The 12,704-nt window shown below is 52.9% G+C and overlaps 5 protein-coding genes across 5 annotated transcripts; 3 read left to right on the top strand and 2 right to left on the bottom strand.

Moving 5' to 3' along the window:
* Window positions 1-1,410: 1,410 nt before the first annotated feature.
* Window positions 1,411-2,412, bottom strand: ACO1O0_002537 (2-hydroxyacid dehydrogenase; the record flags this gene model as incomplete). The annotated part of the gene is made up of 1 exon (XM_083192003.1): window positions 1,411-2,412. One exon carries the CDS (start codon window positions 2,410-2,412, stop codon window positions 1,411-1,413), a length of 1,002 nt encoding a protein of 333 aa, XP_083053217.1.
* Window positions 2,413-3,286: 874 nt separating this feature from the next.
* ACO1O0_002538 (L-lactate dehydrogenase) lies at window positions 3,287-4,321 on the top strand (the record flags this gene model as incomplete). Its single annotated transcript, XM_083192004.1, has 2 exons — window positions 3,287-3,325; window positions 3,377-4,321. The coding sequence occupies 2 exons, from the start codon at window positions 3,287-3,289 to the stop codon at window positions 4,319-4,321; spliced, it is 984 nt and encodes a 327-aa protein (XP_083053218.1).
* A 559-nt stretch (window positions 4,322-4,880) lies between these two features.
* ACO1O0_002539 (thiamine diphosphate-binding protein) lies at window positions 4,881-6,699 on the top strand (the record flags this gene model as incomplete). Its single annotated transcript, XM_083192005.1, has 2 exons — window positions 4,881-4,885; window positions 5,031-6,699. 2 exons carry the CDS (start codon window positions 4,881-4,883, stop codon window positions 6,697-6,699), a joined length of 1,674 nt encoding a protein of 557 aa, XP_083053219.1.
* A 999-nt stretch (window positions 6,700-7,698) lies between these two features.
* On the bottom strand, window positions 7,699-8,616 carry ACO1O0_002540 (lytic polysaccharide monooxygenase auxiliary activity family 9 protein; the record flags this gene model as incomplete). Its single annotated transcript, XM_083192006.1, has 3 exons — window positions 7,699-7,882; window positions 7,951-8,047; window positions 8,139-8,616. 3 exons carry the CDS (start codon window positions 8,614-8,616, stop codon window positions 7,699-7,701), a joined length of 759 nt encoding a protein of 252 aa, XP_083053220.1.
* Window positions 8,617-11,218: 2,602 nt separating this feature from the next.
* On the top strand, window positions 11,219-11,931 carry ACO1O0_002541 (NADH-ubiquinone oxidoreductase subunit GRIM-19; the record flags this gene model as incomplete). The annotated part of the gene is made up of 3 exons (XM_083192007.1): window positions 11,219-11,269; window positions 11,363-11,799; window positions 11,883-11,931. 3 exons carry the CDS (start codon window positions 11,219-11,221, stop codon window positions 11,929-11,931), a joined length of 537 nt encoding a protein of 178 aa, XP_083053221.1.
* Window positions 11,932-12,704: the final 773 nt, after the last annotated feature.

Raw genomic sequence — 12,704 nt, forward strand, 5'->3', positions numbered from 1 at the left:
TCTCCGATCAGACAAGGTAGAAACATGGCGTGTCAGCAATGTCGTGAGAAAGTACAAATAATCCTTCCTCAAAGCCCCTTGTTTCATACGTCATTTTCGTTAGCGTAGGTCCTCAAGATACCTTGGGCCTTTGAAAGGAGCGGCCATACGGAGGGTATAGGATGTTGCATCGATGGCGGTTTTGAGAGTGGCGCTACGACAGCGATAATCATTGATATCGGCCCAGAGTTGGAAATTTTGCGGCGGCTTGAGTCGGGATTTGGGGGCGCTAATCCCATAGCGGACAGTGCTGGTGTGAAACTCTATTCTTGGGGTGTGTCGACAAATTAACACCAGGTGCATCACATGATTCATCCGGATTCGCCGCTATCATTGTGCCTCCAGCAGTTTCCCATCTCCTCACCACAGAACTTGTGCCACAGAACTCATGGCGGCAATGTGTGCCTGCATCAATGGCAAAAATGGAAGGCAGGGCGCCCGCTCCTTGTCTGTGCTGGCGATCAGACAGACAGACAGACACTGTCCATTGGCCCAGTCTCCCAATTGCCCCTTTCGAGTAGTATCTGATCGCTGGCCTGGGATAACACGTCGGGACAATCAATAATAGGTTTCATAACTTCCAGGGTTCCTCAGGGTTCCCCCCTTCCACTGCCTTAAATCTCCCGACTCTCCTAGTCTTGGTTCGAGTTGCGATATTCCGCAGGACTTGAGACTCTGGGCGTGCGAACTGTCCACCATCCAGCAACGTCCGACGCCACTCCTCGCGCACATGCTACCTATGAGAGTGCCTTACACCGGTGAGTCTCTGCAGACTGCTGGCTATAGAGTAATGATCCAGCCACCATCATGCCATACTGGCCGGTGAACCGCCGGTGTCATCAGCTGCGCAAAGTGGGAGGGCGTCCAGCTGCGCGACGTCCTCGCCGACGCGGGCCTCTCTGTGCAGCAGCAACAACCACGAGCGCAGCAGTGGGCCTGGATCGTCACATGTTGTCCATGTCGAGGGCTACGCCTAATTCGTGAGATCCAGCGCCTTGCAGCGGGGGGACGCGGGGCCAGTCCAGGCTGATGCAGCAAGATGCGGTACTCGACAGCGATCAGAAGGCATGGTGCTAGAAGCGGCGGAGGTACGAGGGCAGACTCCCTCCGGACACGACGGAGTTTTGGAGTCGGAGGAGGCGAGCCGGGAGGGTAAGGCGACATCGGTGGCTAATGCGACGGATGAAACGTATAATACCCAGCCAGAGCCCTATAGAAGCATATATAATATACGTGGGAACTTAGCGACGACATATCCTTGGGCACATGGCTGCTCAACCAACTAACCAACCATAGCCCCATCGTCTCCTCTTCGCAAGCCTTTAATCCGCAATTTTTGGTAGATAGACTACATAAACGGATCACTTTCTCCTACAGGACCTGCCTCTGCTGGTTCGGCTTCCCAGCCGCGAAATCGGCCACGTTCTGTAAAGTCGTGCCGGCTATACCCGCAAGAGCCTCTTCGGTGAAGAATGCCTGGTGACCAGTGACTAGCACATTAGGGAACGTGATCAGACGCTGGAATTTGTCATCCTTGACAATCATGGTGGACCGATCTCGGAAGAACAGTTTAGCTTCTTCCTCGTAAACATCAATTGCGCAGCCGCCCAGGGTGCCTTTCTCGAGAGCTTCGATGAGAGCTGACGTGTCGACGAGGCCACCACGGCTAGTGTTAACAAGGAGCATTCCTGGCTTGACCTTGGCCAGAGTGTCTGCGTTGATGATGTGATGCGTCTCCGAGTTTAGGGGGGCGTGCAGGCAGAGAACGTCGCTCTTGGAGAAAAGCTCGTCGTGATCGACGTATTTCACACCGAAGCCCTCGAGTTCCTTATTACGGATGATATCGCTCGCAATGACCTCACAGCCAAAGCCGAGTTTGAAGGCTTTGGCAACCAAGCTGCCGATCTTTCCGGTGCCCAGGACACCGATGGTCCTGCCATGGAGGTCGTGGCCAACGAGGCCATCGAGCGAGAAATTGTCCAACCGAACCCGTAGCCAGGCCTGGCAAATCTTGCGATCAAGAGCCAAGAGCTGTCCCACCGTAAACTCAGCGACCGAGTAAGGTGAATATGCCGGGACGCGGAGGACTGTTATGCCGAGTTTCGCAGCAGCTTGCCTGTTGACGTTGTTGAACCCAGCGCAGCGCAAGGCAACAAGCTTTGTCCCTCCCTTTGCAAGCTGGCTCAAAACAGCTTCGTCTACCACATCGTTGACAAAAACGCAAACTGCGTCGAACCCGTTTGCGAGAGCGGCTGTGTCCCGGTTGAGACCAGTGTCGTGGTAGACCAGGTCAAAGTTGAAGCCTGGCTGTTTGTTGGCTTGGCCAAGTGAAGCCTGGTCGTAGTGGTGTGTGCTAAAAACGATGACCTTCATGGTGCATGTATTCTTGCCTTGTGTTTCAAGTATGAAGATGAAAAAAGGCGTATGTTCCGAAAAGAATTATATAGCTTCTGCTCTTTGCTAGCTAAATAGGGCTTTCATGCTGTTATCCTATTACAGAATCAAAAAGATAATTACGGAGAAAGCGATGTTATCAGCCTGACGTACAATGTGAACATGTGTTGGGAGGCAGAATGGAAAATTGCAGACAGGGTTCGGAATGCGGCCGTAAGTATCTAGAACGGCCCATAGGACAAAGAGAGCAGACCAGCAGAAGCTTAATAGGGAGCTGTAACGCTGCTTATAAGATGAGCGGTCAGGGTGAGTTCATTTGCAAACTCAATGACCCACATGATCCTATACACAACGTACGATATGAAACTCCAAAGAGTATATATGAGTCTAACGCTGCTTGTGAATATGCCATGATTGTCCGTACTGGCAGACGATTTCATATAGAAGAGTGGACATACCCATAAGAGGCTGAAAAAAAGGGACTCGAAAGGTAAATATGGACGGCCTAAAGTAAATGTCAAATATGTGGTGGGTACACGTGTATAATACTGGATTTTTCAACACGCGATATAAACCTTAACGCAGTGTTATACGCAACCATGAAGATACCATTATAGTATAGATGATTTGATGTAGCAAAGCTGACGTCAAGTCCGAAGTGGTCTAATGAGGCATTTGTGAAGACAGAAGGAAACTCCAATGGTAACAATCGATATTTATGCCGCTCTCCTTGTACCATTCGATGCTCTGACTGAATATCCTCCGCATACATTTTCTTGCAATCTAGTTCTTCGTAATATCCGAAGACAACCCAGTTATTTATCGATCCTCCCTTGCAAGAGCAACCTCCAGTATGAACAAGCCAAAAGGACCTCCCCGCAAGGACCTCAAGGTATATGATCTCGGTTCCCATCCAAAGGACCTTCTTCTAATGATGGACTAGCCAGTGAAGATAGCAGTGATAGGTGCGGGCAACGTGGGCGCGACAACCGCCTATGGACTCCTCTTATCGGGCCTGGCGGCCGAGATTGTCCTGGTAGATGTGAACAAGGACAGGGCAGAAGGAGAGGAAATGGATCTGAGCCATGCTTCGCCTTTCTCACACAAGACTGAGATCCAGGTCGGGGACTATGCCGACTGTGCGGGCGCCTCCATTGTGATCATCGCAGCTGGAATCAACCAGAAACCGGGGCAGACTCGGATGGAACTGGTGAACGCGAACGTCGAGATTTTCAAGGAGATGATCCCTCAGATTGCGCATCACGCACCCGACTCCATTCTTGTGGTTGCGACAAATCCTGTTGACGTCCTCACCCACGTTACATGGAAGCTTTCAGGATTCCCGACCCATCGCGTGATAGGATCAGGGACAGCCTTGGATACCGCTCGCTTCCGTTACGAGATCGGGAAGCTTTACCAGGTGAACCCGGAAAACGTGCAGGCCGACATCATCGGCGAACATGGAGACACGGAGCTGCCCGTCTGGTCACTCGCCAGCATTTCCGGGATGCGTCTGCCGGATTTCTGTCGGCAGTCGGGGATGAAGTACGACGAGAGCGCCATGTTAGCGTGCTTCACGGAGACGAAGAATGCCGCATACAAGATCATCAATCGGAAGGGCTGGACAAACTACGGCGTGGCAACAGCACTGGTGCGCATCGTCGAGACTATCCTGCGAGACGAGGACACCTTGCTTCCGGTTTCCATGGTCGGGAACTTTGCGGGAGTCGAGGACGTGGCTCTAAGCGTGCCCTCCAAGGTCACTCGGCTCGGTGTATTCCACACGTTGACACTCCAGCTCAGTCCGGAAGAAAAGTCTGAGCTGCGAAAGTCTGCTGAGAGTATTAAGAAGGTGCTTGATTCTCTTAGCCTGAAAGGGGGGGAATAACTTTTTTACCTCGCGGCCAGAATACGTCATAGTAAATAAAGGCGTGAGCTGATTTATAGCTAAACCTCCATTTACTCGTAGATCGCAGACGTTAATCACACCCGTCAGACCGATGACGCGTATAAGGCTACAACGGTAGCGTATATGGTTGTGTGTCTGGAATATCTAATAGAGTTTACGGACGGTCTTCCACGAATACCCTTTGTTCAATATTGCCTATCCAGGGATAAGTAGGTAAGATGAGTTGCTGGGTAAAATTGGACCAAAAAGGAGAGATTAGGTTCAGAAGACACAAGCAAAAGATATAATAGAGTACTATAGAGTTTAAGCTAAGCAATAAAGTTCTAGTAGTATAGTAGTATAAAGGTATAGTGGCTCCTACGATTGAGGTCTATTGCGCCATTTCGGAAGATCGGAGTGGACTGGATTCATCCTGACGTCAAGCACGGGTTCGTTCAATATGCCGCTATTATGAGTTGTCTATCCATCATGCTGTTTTCACCAGAGAACAGGCTTCCATGGGTGCGTGGAGACCTATATAGACCAGACAGCACCCCAGATGGAGTGTGTTCTACCTCACTTCATTCCAAGTCGAACAACTGATCGGCCGCTACAGCCTCAGTCTTACGGACGACTTAACAGCATCCTATTCTTTTTCTTAGGAGGGGTGTATCGTATCGAACAATATGGCTACTTGGACTATTGGCAGCTACCTTGCCGAGAGGCTGGCACAAATTGGGATCGAACGTCACTTCATAGTCCCAGGAGACTATAACCTCGTTCTCCTTGATAAGCTGCAAAAGCACCCCAAGCTTCAGGAGATCGGTTGTACCAATGAGCTGAACTGTTCCTTCGCGGCCGAGGGATATGCGCGGGCCAAAGGAGTTGCCGCGGCCGTCGTGACCTTCAGCGTCGGTGCCTTCTCTGCTTTCAACGGCATCGGGGGCGCGTATGCGGAAAACCTCCCCGTCATCCTCGTCAGCGGGTCGCCAAACACGAACGACTCGGGCGCATTTCATCTTCTGCACCATACGCTGGGCACGCACAACTTCGAATACCAGCGCGAGATGGCCGAGAAGATCACCTGTGCCACAGTCGCCATCCGGCGGCCCGAGGATGCACCACGGCTGATCGACCACGCCATACGCAGTGCACTTCTTGCGCAGAAGCCGGCTTACATCGAGATCCCGACAAACCTCGCCAACTCGCCGTGCGCGCCCCCGGGCCCCATCAACGCCGTTGTGGCACCGGAACACAGCGATCCGGAGACGCTGGGGGCGGCCGTGAAGGCTGTGAAGCACTGGCTCGAGTCTAAGCAGAAACTGTCCTTCTTGGTCGGCCCCAAGACTCGCGCAGCTCGTGCCGAAGCGCCGCTCCTGGAACTCGCCAACGCTCTTGGCTGTGCGGTGGCAGTTATGCCCGGCGCCAAGAGCTTCTTCCCGGAAGACCACTCGCAGTTTATCGGTGTCTACTGGGGCGAGGCCAGCACCACGGGGGCTGATGCCATCGTCAACTGGTCAGACGGGATTATCGGTGTCGGCACAGTCTTCACCGACTACAGCACCGCGGGCTGGACGGCAGTACCCACGGCCGCGAATCTGCTGACGGCAGATATGGATCGTGTTAGTTTCGATGGCGTTGACTTCGGGCCCGTCAAGCTGGCAGAACTCTTGTCTGCCCTCGCCAAGGTGGTCAAACCCAACCGTTCAACCATGGTGGAATACGCCCGCATACGTCCCGATAACCCCGTCGTACCTGTAGAGGAGCCAAATCTCCCCATCACCCGCCACGAGATCTCTCGACAGATTCAGCACCTGCTCAAGCCCCAGTCGACTCTCTTTGCTGAGACTGGTGATGCGTGGTTCAATGGCATGCAGATGAAGTTACCCAAGGACACCCGATTTGAGATTGAGATGCAATGGGGTCACATTGGCTGGTCCGTCCCCGCCTCCTTCGGATATGCTGTCGGTGCACCAGACCGTCATGTAATTCTCATGGTTGGTGATGGGTCGTTCCAGATGACAGCACAAGAAGTATCGCAGATGGTTCGTCTCAAGGTTCCCATCGTCATTTTCCTCATGAACAACAGGGGCTACACCATTGAGGTGGAGATTCATGATGGTCTCTACAACCGGATCAAGAATTGGGACTATGCGGGCTTGGTGGAGATGTTCAATGCCGACGATGGTCATGCGAGGGGATGCAAGGCGGCCACTGGGCGGCAGCTCGAGCAAGCGATAGAACTTGCCAAGGCGAACAAGAAAGGGCCGACCTTGATCGAGTGCATGATTGATCAGGACGATTGCACCAAGGAGCTCATCACCTGGGGTCATCATGTAGCTGTGGCTAACGGCCGCCCACCACACAAATTTGACTAGAGGTGCATTGGATAGGAGAAAATGAGAAGAGTATTATCAACATCATAATCGAGGATTTAGTCCGGATCAAGGACTACCCGGCAAAAGGTATTCTAGATCAAGTAAAATCTTCCCAATGAGGTATGGGCCGCCACGAGGAGACCGCTTGAGGCTGAGTAGGTATGATGAGCATCACTGGGGACATATTCGAATTATTGACACTCGACAAGAGTGCCATGGCTTATTTATCTAACCTCTCCCCCTTTCATATCCAGAGAGATGGTAGTGTCGACTTGAGAAAGCCTTAGGAGGTCTCAGTGTAGGGTCATAGCGCTCATACCACCGAAACATAACCCAAACCATATACCAAAACGTCCCCCTTATTATTACAGTCTACTTAATGCGTAACATCTAGTAGGGCGAGGACGTGGCGCTGTAGAAGGCAGAGGCACCGGAAGCGTAGGCGCCAAGTGATTTCTCCCCCGTCAAGCTTTGAGTTATTGGTGCTAAGACTATTAGGCTACGGATACAAATCCTGATTTCTCCTTCCTTCAGCCCTTTGGCCCACGGTGGTAAGTAATAGTACACGCAAACCAGGAGAGCCCCGCAGGGCTGTCACACGTGTTTCCGACGGAAGGATTCATCCGCATGAAATGCAATGCAGGGGGGTGTTTTGACACATTGAAACTCTTCGGCCCAATGCTGATCCCTCCAGGGGTCTGTCTTTTGAAGCGCCCAGGGGCCTTTTGTCTCAACGCCGTCTTGGTTGAAACGCGGAGGTCAGGGTTCAGGATGGGTGGGTAGGGCTCATGGATTTAAGCATAATGTTTATTTTTTCCTCTCATTATACTAATCTATATGTGTGTGTATGTACGGCAAGTGCTCAGTATAAACATCCAAGATGGTTATGTACGTGTGAGAATGGTAGTAGTATATACGGCAATGCCTCCAGTATGAGCCATGAGGCCGAAGGGACGCCCATGCAGTGCCTCAGATCTCACTTCCTCAGGTCGAGGCCGCTTATCCCTGGTACAGAGCAGGTCCAGGCATGGGGTAGGTGGGCTCCTCCTCGTCGTTGTAGATATTGTAGAAGATACCGGGATCCTCCTCGTGGTACAGGTCCATGCCCAGGGTGCCCTCGGGCTTGTCGGAGCCACTTCCGGTGACCTCGAGGTTGATGCACTGGGGGTACATCTGGGTTTGGCTGCAGGAGCATTGTCAGTTTGTCGTTTCACGGCATAAATCGGGCAATGACTAGTGATTCTTGCGTACCCCTTCTTGTGGCCCTCGTGCAGGGCAATCTGCTCGTGGCGCAGGACGTACTGCCCGGGGGCAATGTTCTCAGGGATCTTGACCTTCCAGGCGGAGTCTAAGATACCATGTCAGTCCACAGATCCTTCTTTCACGTAACAAAGAGGGAAGGGGCTCCACGAAGCTAGAGAGGCGGTATTATCACATACCCTCGTCAATGAACTTGTCCGAGGCCCAGTAACCAGGCTCGCCCTCGCCCTCGCCGAGCTCAATCTGGCCCATCTCGGCAATCTTGAAGAAGCGCAGGTGGAGCTTGTCCACGGTGGTGCAGTCACCACCGCAGCTGGCCATGTAGTCGATGACGGGGCCGTGGTGAGAGCCGGGCCACTCGGTCCACTGGAGGGTGATCTCAGAACCAGCAGCGACCTTTGCGACCTTGGGGGCGTTGGTGCTGTTGATGTGGCAGATGACGTCCTCGGTCTGCAGGGCCGACGAGGGCACGAAGCCCGTGTCAGTGGCCCAGTTCTGCCAGCCGATCGAGTCCTGCTCGGGCTCCCAGGGGGCGTCGGTGGGATTGTAGCCTCGGTACGACTCGCCGTCGATGATGATCTCATCGACGTAGCCATGGGCAGAGACGGAGGCGACGACGCCGGCCACAGCGGCGAGGACGGAGGTCTTAGAAGGCATCTTGAGCACTAGTATTTTGGTATGGGAATAAGGTGTAAGTAAGAGTGTGTTAAAGGGAATGGATCGGCAGCGAGTTGAAATAAACTATTCTCGAGGTGTGACACCCTCCCTTTTATACCGTGAAGTCTGGGGACAAAGGATGTTGCACGGTCCCCCACAAGGATTAACCCACGTGCATGTAGACTCTCTAGGCGTTCTCCCCAGGAGGTATCGAGATGTCAAGAAACGCCAATTGCCATCCCTACAAGAGTCGTTGATTGGCCTCGGAGCAGGCCTGAACCGGCAGATGTCTTGGGGGCCACAATACGAGGTTTCAACCTAAAACCAACCGCCCATAAGGAGTAAGACGAGCGACAACGCCCGCCAACTATCTCGAGGGATTCAGAACCATGCTGCCAACGGCCTATGTGAGGTGCTTGGCGCATACCAAGGCCCTACAGCAGTCGGGCTCCCCGGCGAGGACCAGCATACTACGCGCATACAATGATACAATTACAATCCTCCTGCACTAGCTGCTGCTCTGGACTCCCGGCTCCATTAGTACATGTTGACAGGCCCTGTAATTCGTTTCGCTGTCAACTTTAAATTCACGTACTACCTACCTACTAGGTAGTAATTACAATCCCTCCTCCCTAGTCGGCCCCATAATCCCCATAATGACAGGCCGGCTCTTAGCCTTCCCCCGTTTTCACCTTCTACATTGGGCAAGGAGGATTGGACGCATTTGCGGGAGAGCCTATGTACTATGTACAGAGTAGCATTGGGAGGGCCCAGACGTAGGACCAACACGGTAGTCCGTCTCCCAAGCACATAGGATTCCTAGCGCTTAAGGGCATCGTCGTTTATTTTAGCATGCGCCGCAACCTCCCTTGGCAGCAGCGACGACTGGTTGGTGGCCTCGTACAGGAACGGGACCCTCACGAGAGGCCTCATGCGAGGCCTCACGCGCGGCCTCAATGAGAATTTCACATGCGGGCAAGGCGGAGGGCCCAATTCCCCATGGCAGCTGTTAGCCCGTTAGGCGCGTTTCTCCCAATGCGATGCAAGCAAGACACGTAGGCCAAGAAATAAGCATGCGCCAATGCCGGGGCGCGCGAAACACGGAGGCTGTAGTCAACTGAAACGGCCTGCATCCTGCGATGGTGTTCGTACGAGGACAATCGTGTCTGCAAGTCTCTCCCCCAAGACTTCTCCGCGTTCGACGGGGCATGAAAGCGCCCGGCCACGCGTCGATCGAGGAACATCGATCCCAGAGGGGTCTGGGGTAAAAAAATAAAAAAATAAAAAAAACATGGAGATCCGGCAGTGGCAGTCGGGAGATCGACAGGCTGTGCTACGAGTGCTGGCTGTTGACTGCTCAGGCGCTGTGCCTCGAATTCGCGCCCTGAGCATCAGTGCACTACTCGATGGAATGCCATTCATACATGACTATTTACAGAAGAGTAAAAATAACCATAGATCATCCAATGCTACGGGCACGGCATCATCAGTAAAGTAAGCCCAAAGTACAACAATCGGTTTGCACGCCCCAAGGTAAGCAACGAAATCCAGAGTGTGAGGAAAGTTGGACAATAAGAGGTGCCAAAGGCCCCTACGGAGTCGTAGTAATAGTTAACATCGCTACTTAGCACTACCTAGTGACCCGTACAGCTACATGGTCAGGGTTTATTATTGCCATGCAGTATATTAAGGTTAAGGTAGTAAGTAGTATGTATTCTAGCGTCCCCCCCTCATGCAGCCGCATCCTGACGATTCCACGTAACTTCTTGAACCGGCAACAGTCATGTCATGAGGCATTTACCGTATATTTGTATCATAAGAGAGAATTCTACCACTAATAAGAACTACAATCCGCATATCTTGCAATTAATAAGATACGCCATCCTCTTTGGTTATTTCTACTATAGTGTCGGGTGGCCGAGGCGGAATCCGCCTGGTGTCCACTTAGATCTATGGCTGTGGTATGAATAACTAGGTGAGCAGATGTGGGAGGACATGGCTAATACACGGAGCCCCCGGTTTATATGAAGAAACTGGTCTAATGTAATGTCCTGGCGAACCAGCGATATTCAGTGGCCAGACTAATTTAATATTACCAGTGTGCCGCGACTAACGGAACCGATACAATTGCATGTCGTAGAGGGGCATCGAAGGTCATCATGCTAGACGTTGAATGGGAGTTGATAATTGGACAATCGTTTGATTTGCATTTCCAAGCCAATAGCCGTCAATGCCCTAGAGGGCGGGCTTCTGATACAAAGTACGTGGTCTGGATGCAAAGAGCCTCATCACCAGGTGATGATGGTCAGTGACTCTCCAATTCGGCGAGAAACCAAGAGCGCGGCGGGCGGGGCCCCACAATACCATCTGTTCACTACCTTATGTAATCACGCAGCTTGGACGTTCCAATGGTCAGCAAAACACTCACCTCGGGGTCTCGCAATCAATCACGACGACCTCTGCCATCCCCACGACGACGCACACGGGCGCAGATCAGCCTCCAGCACCCCGGATCTGCGCAGCGACGACCACGGACCGCATTCTCAACCCCAATTGACCGACCTCGACCGCCCGCGCATCCCCGCGAGACCGACCGCCCACCATGGCTCAGGACATGCCCCCCAAGGGCGGCTACGGCCCCGTCCAGTACAAGGTGCGTCACCGAGGCCGAGGGGGAGAATCACTCCTTCCAAGGAGGCTGGGATTGGGGTGGTCAGAGTAACGAGGGGGGCTAAAACATTCGCAGCGCAACCTCCCCGCCAAGGGCTTCCGTCCCGGCGTTCTACTACTCGGAATGGGCGGCATCATGGCCTACGGCTGGTACAAGCTCATCGTCGGCATGCGCGAGATGAAGTACGTCTACACTCCCCAAGCTGCACACCCCGAAATAGATATTCATCGATCGATTCCCGAACCGCGTCCATCCACATTCACGGACCAGGGCGGGCCGGCATCCCAATGGGTCCATCCCCCGTGGATGGGTGCATTACTTCGAAGTATGAACCGCCTGCTAACCCATTCTGCCAACAGGGAGCTCGGCCGCGAAAAGATGTGGTCACGCATTTACCTCACCCCTCTCCTCCAGGCCGAGGAGGACCGCGATCAGGTTCGACGGTACTGGGCCGACCAGGCGCGCGAGAAGGAGCTGCTAGGCGAGAACCTCAAGGTCTACAACTCGGACAGGTATGTTCTTCTGCTTCCCTCACCTCTCTCCCCAGGGGGGATCTGGTAGATGGGAAGGGCCCAGTTCTAACATTCTCTGGCAGGTTTGTGAGGCCGACGTACGCGGTGGCGCCCCAGGCGACCAAGGAATAGAAGGGAACAGGCGATGGGCGTGTTGTGTACATATAAGACAAACCTCGTTTTTCTTGAGTCAACAAGAGAATTGCATTGAATTACACTGCGGGTGTTGTCTAAACAAGTGATGGAGAATGATGGTGTCCAACCAAGTTTCCATAAAACAGCTGGACCTAACGAACAAACGGAATCCCCCACGGGCCCTCGATACCAACGTTCCTCGGTCCGGTTATCCTGTCTTCTGATTAACCCATCATTAAATTATACTGCCCGCCCCAGTTGCGCCCTACCAGTCACTTCGGAGAGCGCCGAACTATGTCTCCCACCCACATAAACTTCTCCTGTCCCTGGCCATGGTTCCTAGGCCAGATTCACCCCTCATTTCTCCCAGATCATCCTAGTCCCCGATGGACTTGGGCTCTAGTGGAGAGGACGCTGAGGCCGTATTAGCATATCGTTGCAAAAGGCTGACACCAGCTTGAACTTCATCGCCTCTGATTCACAAGTGGAGGTACGCGGATCATCACAATGTTGAGACTTGCCAGTGGTATTTAGTAGCACGTGTTCACTGTTAAGTACCTGTATCTTTATTGAACGTCGGACCCATCACCCCCATGCCCTTCCAGCGAAAGAATTATGGTGCTTGTGAATACTGGAGGCAAGAAACAAAAGCAGAGAAAACTCCCCGGTCGCTGATACATCATCTAGAAACACACGACGCCGGCCGCCAAGCCATCCCGTCCCTGCCTATTTACCCGCGAACATCAATCAACCAACTATGAGAACATAGA

The sequence above is a fragment of the Amphichorda felina genome, assembly GCF_050947745.1.
Source record: "Amphichorda felina strain 45539 chromosome Unknown scaffold_2, whole genome shotgun sequence".
Classification (NCBI taxonomy): Eukaryota; Fungi; Ascomycota; class Sordariomycetes; order Hypocreales; family Bionectriaceae; genus Amphichorda; species Amphichorda felina.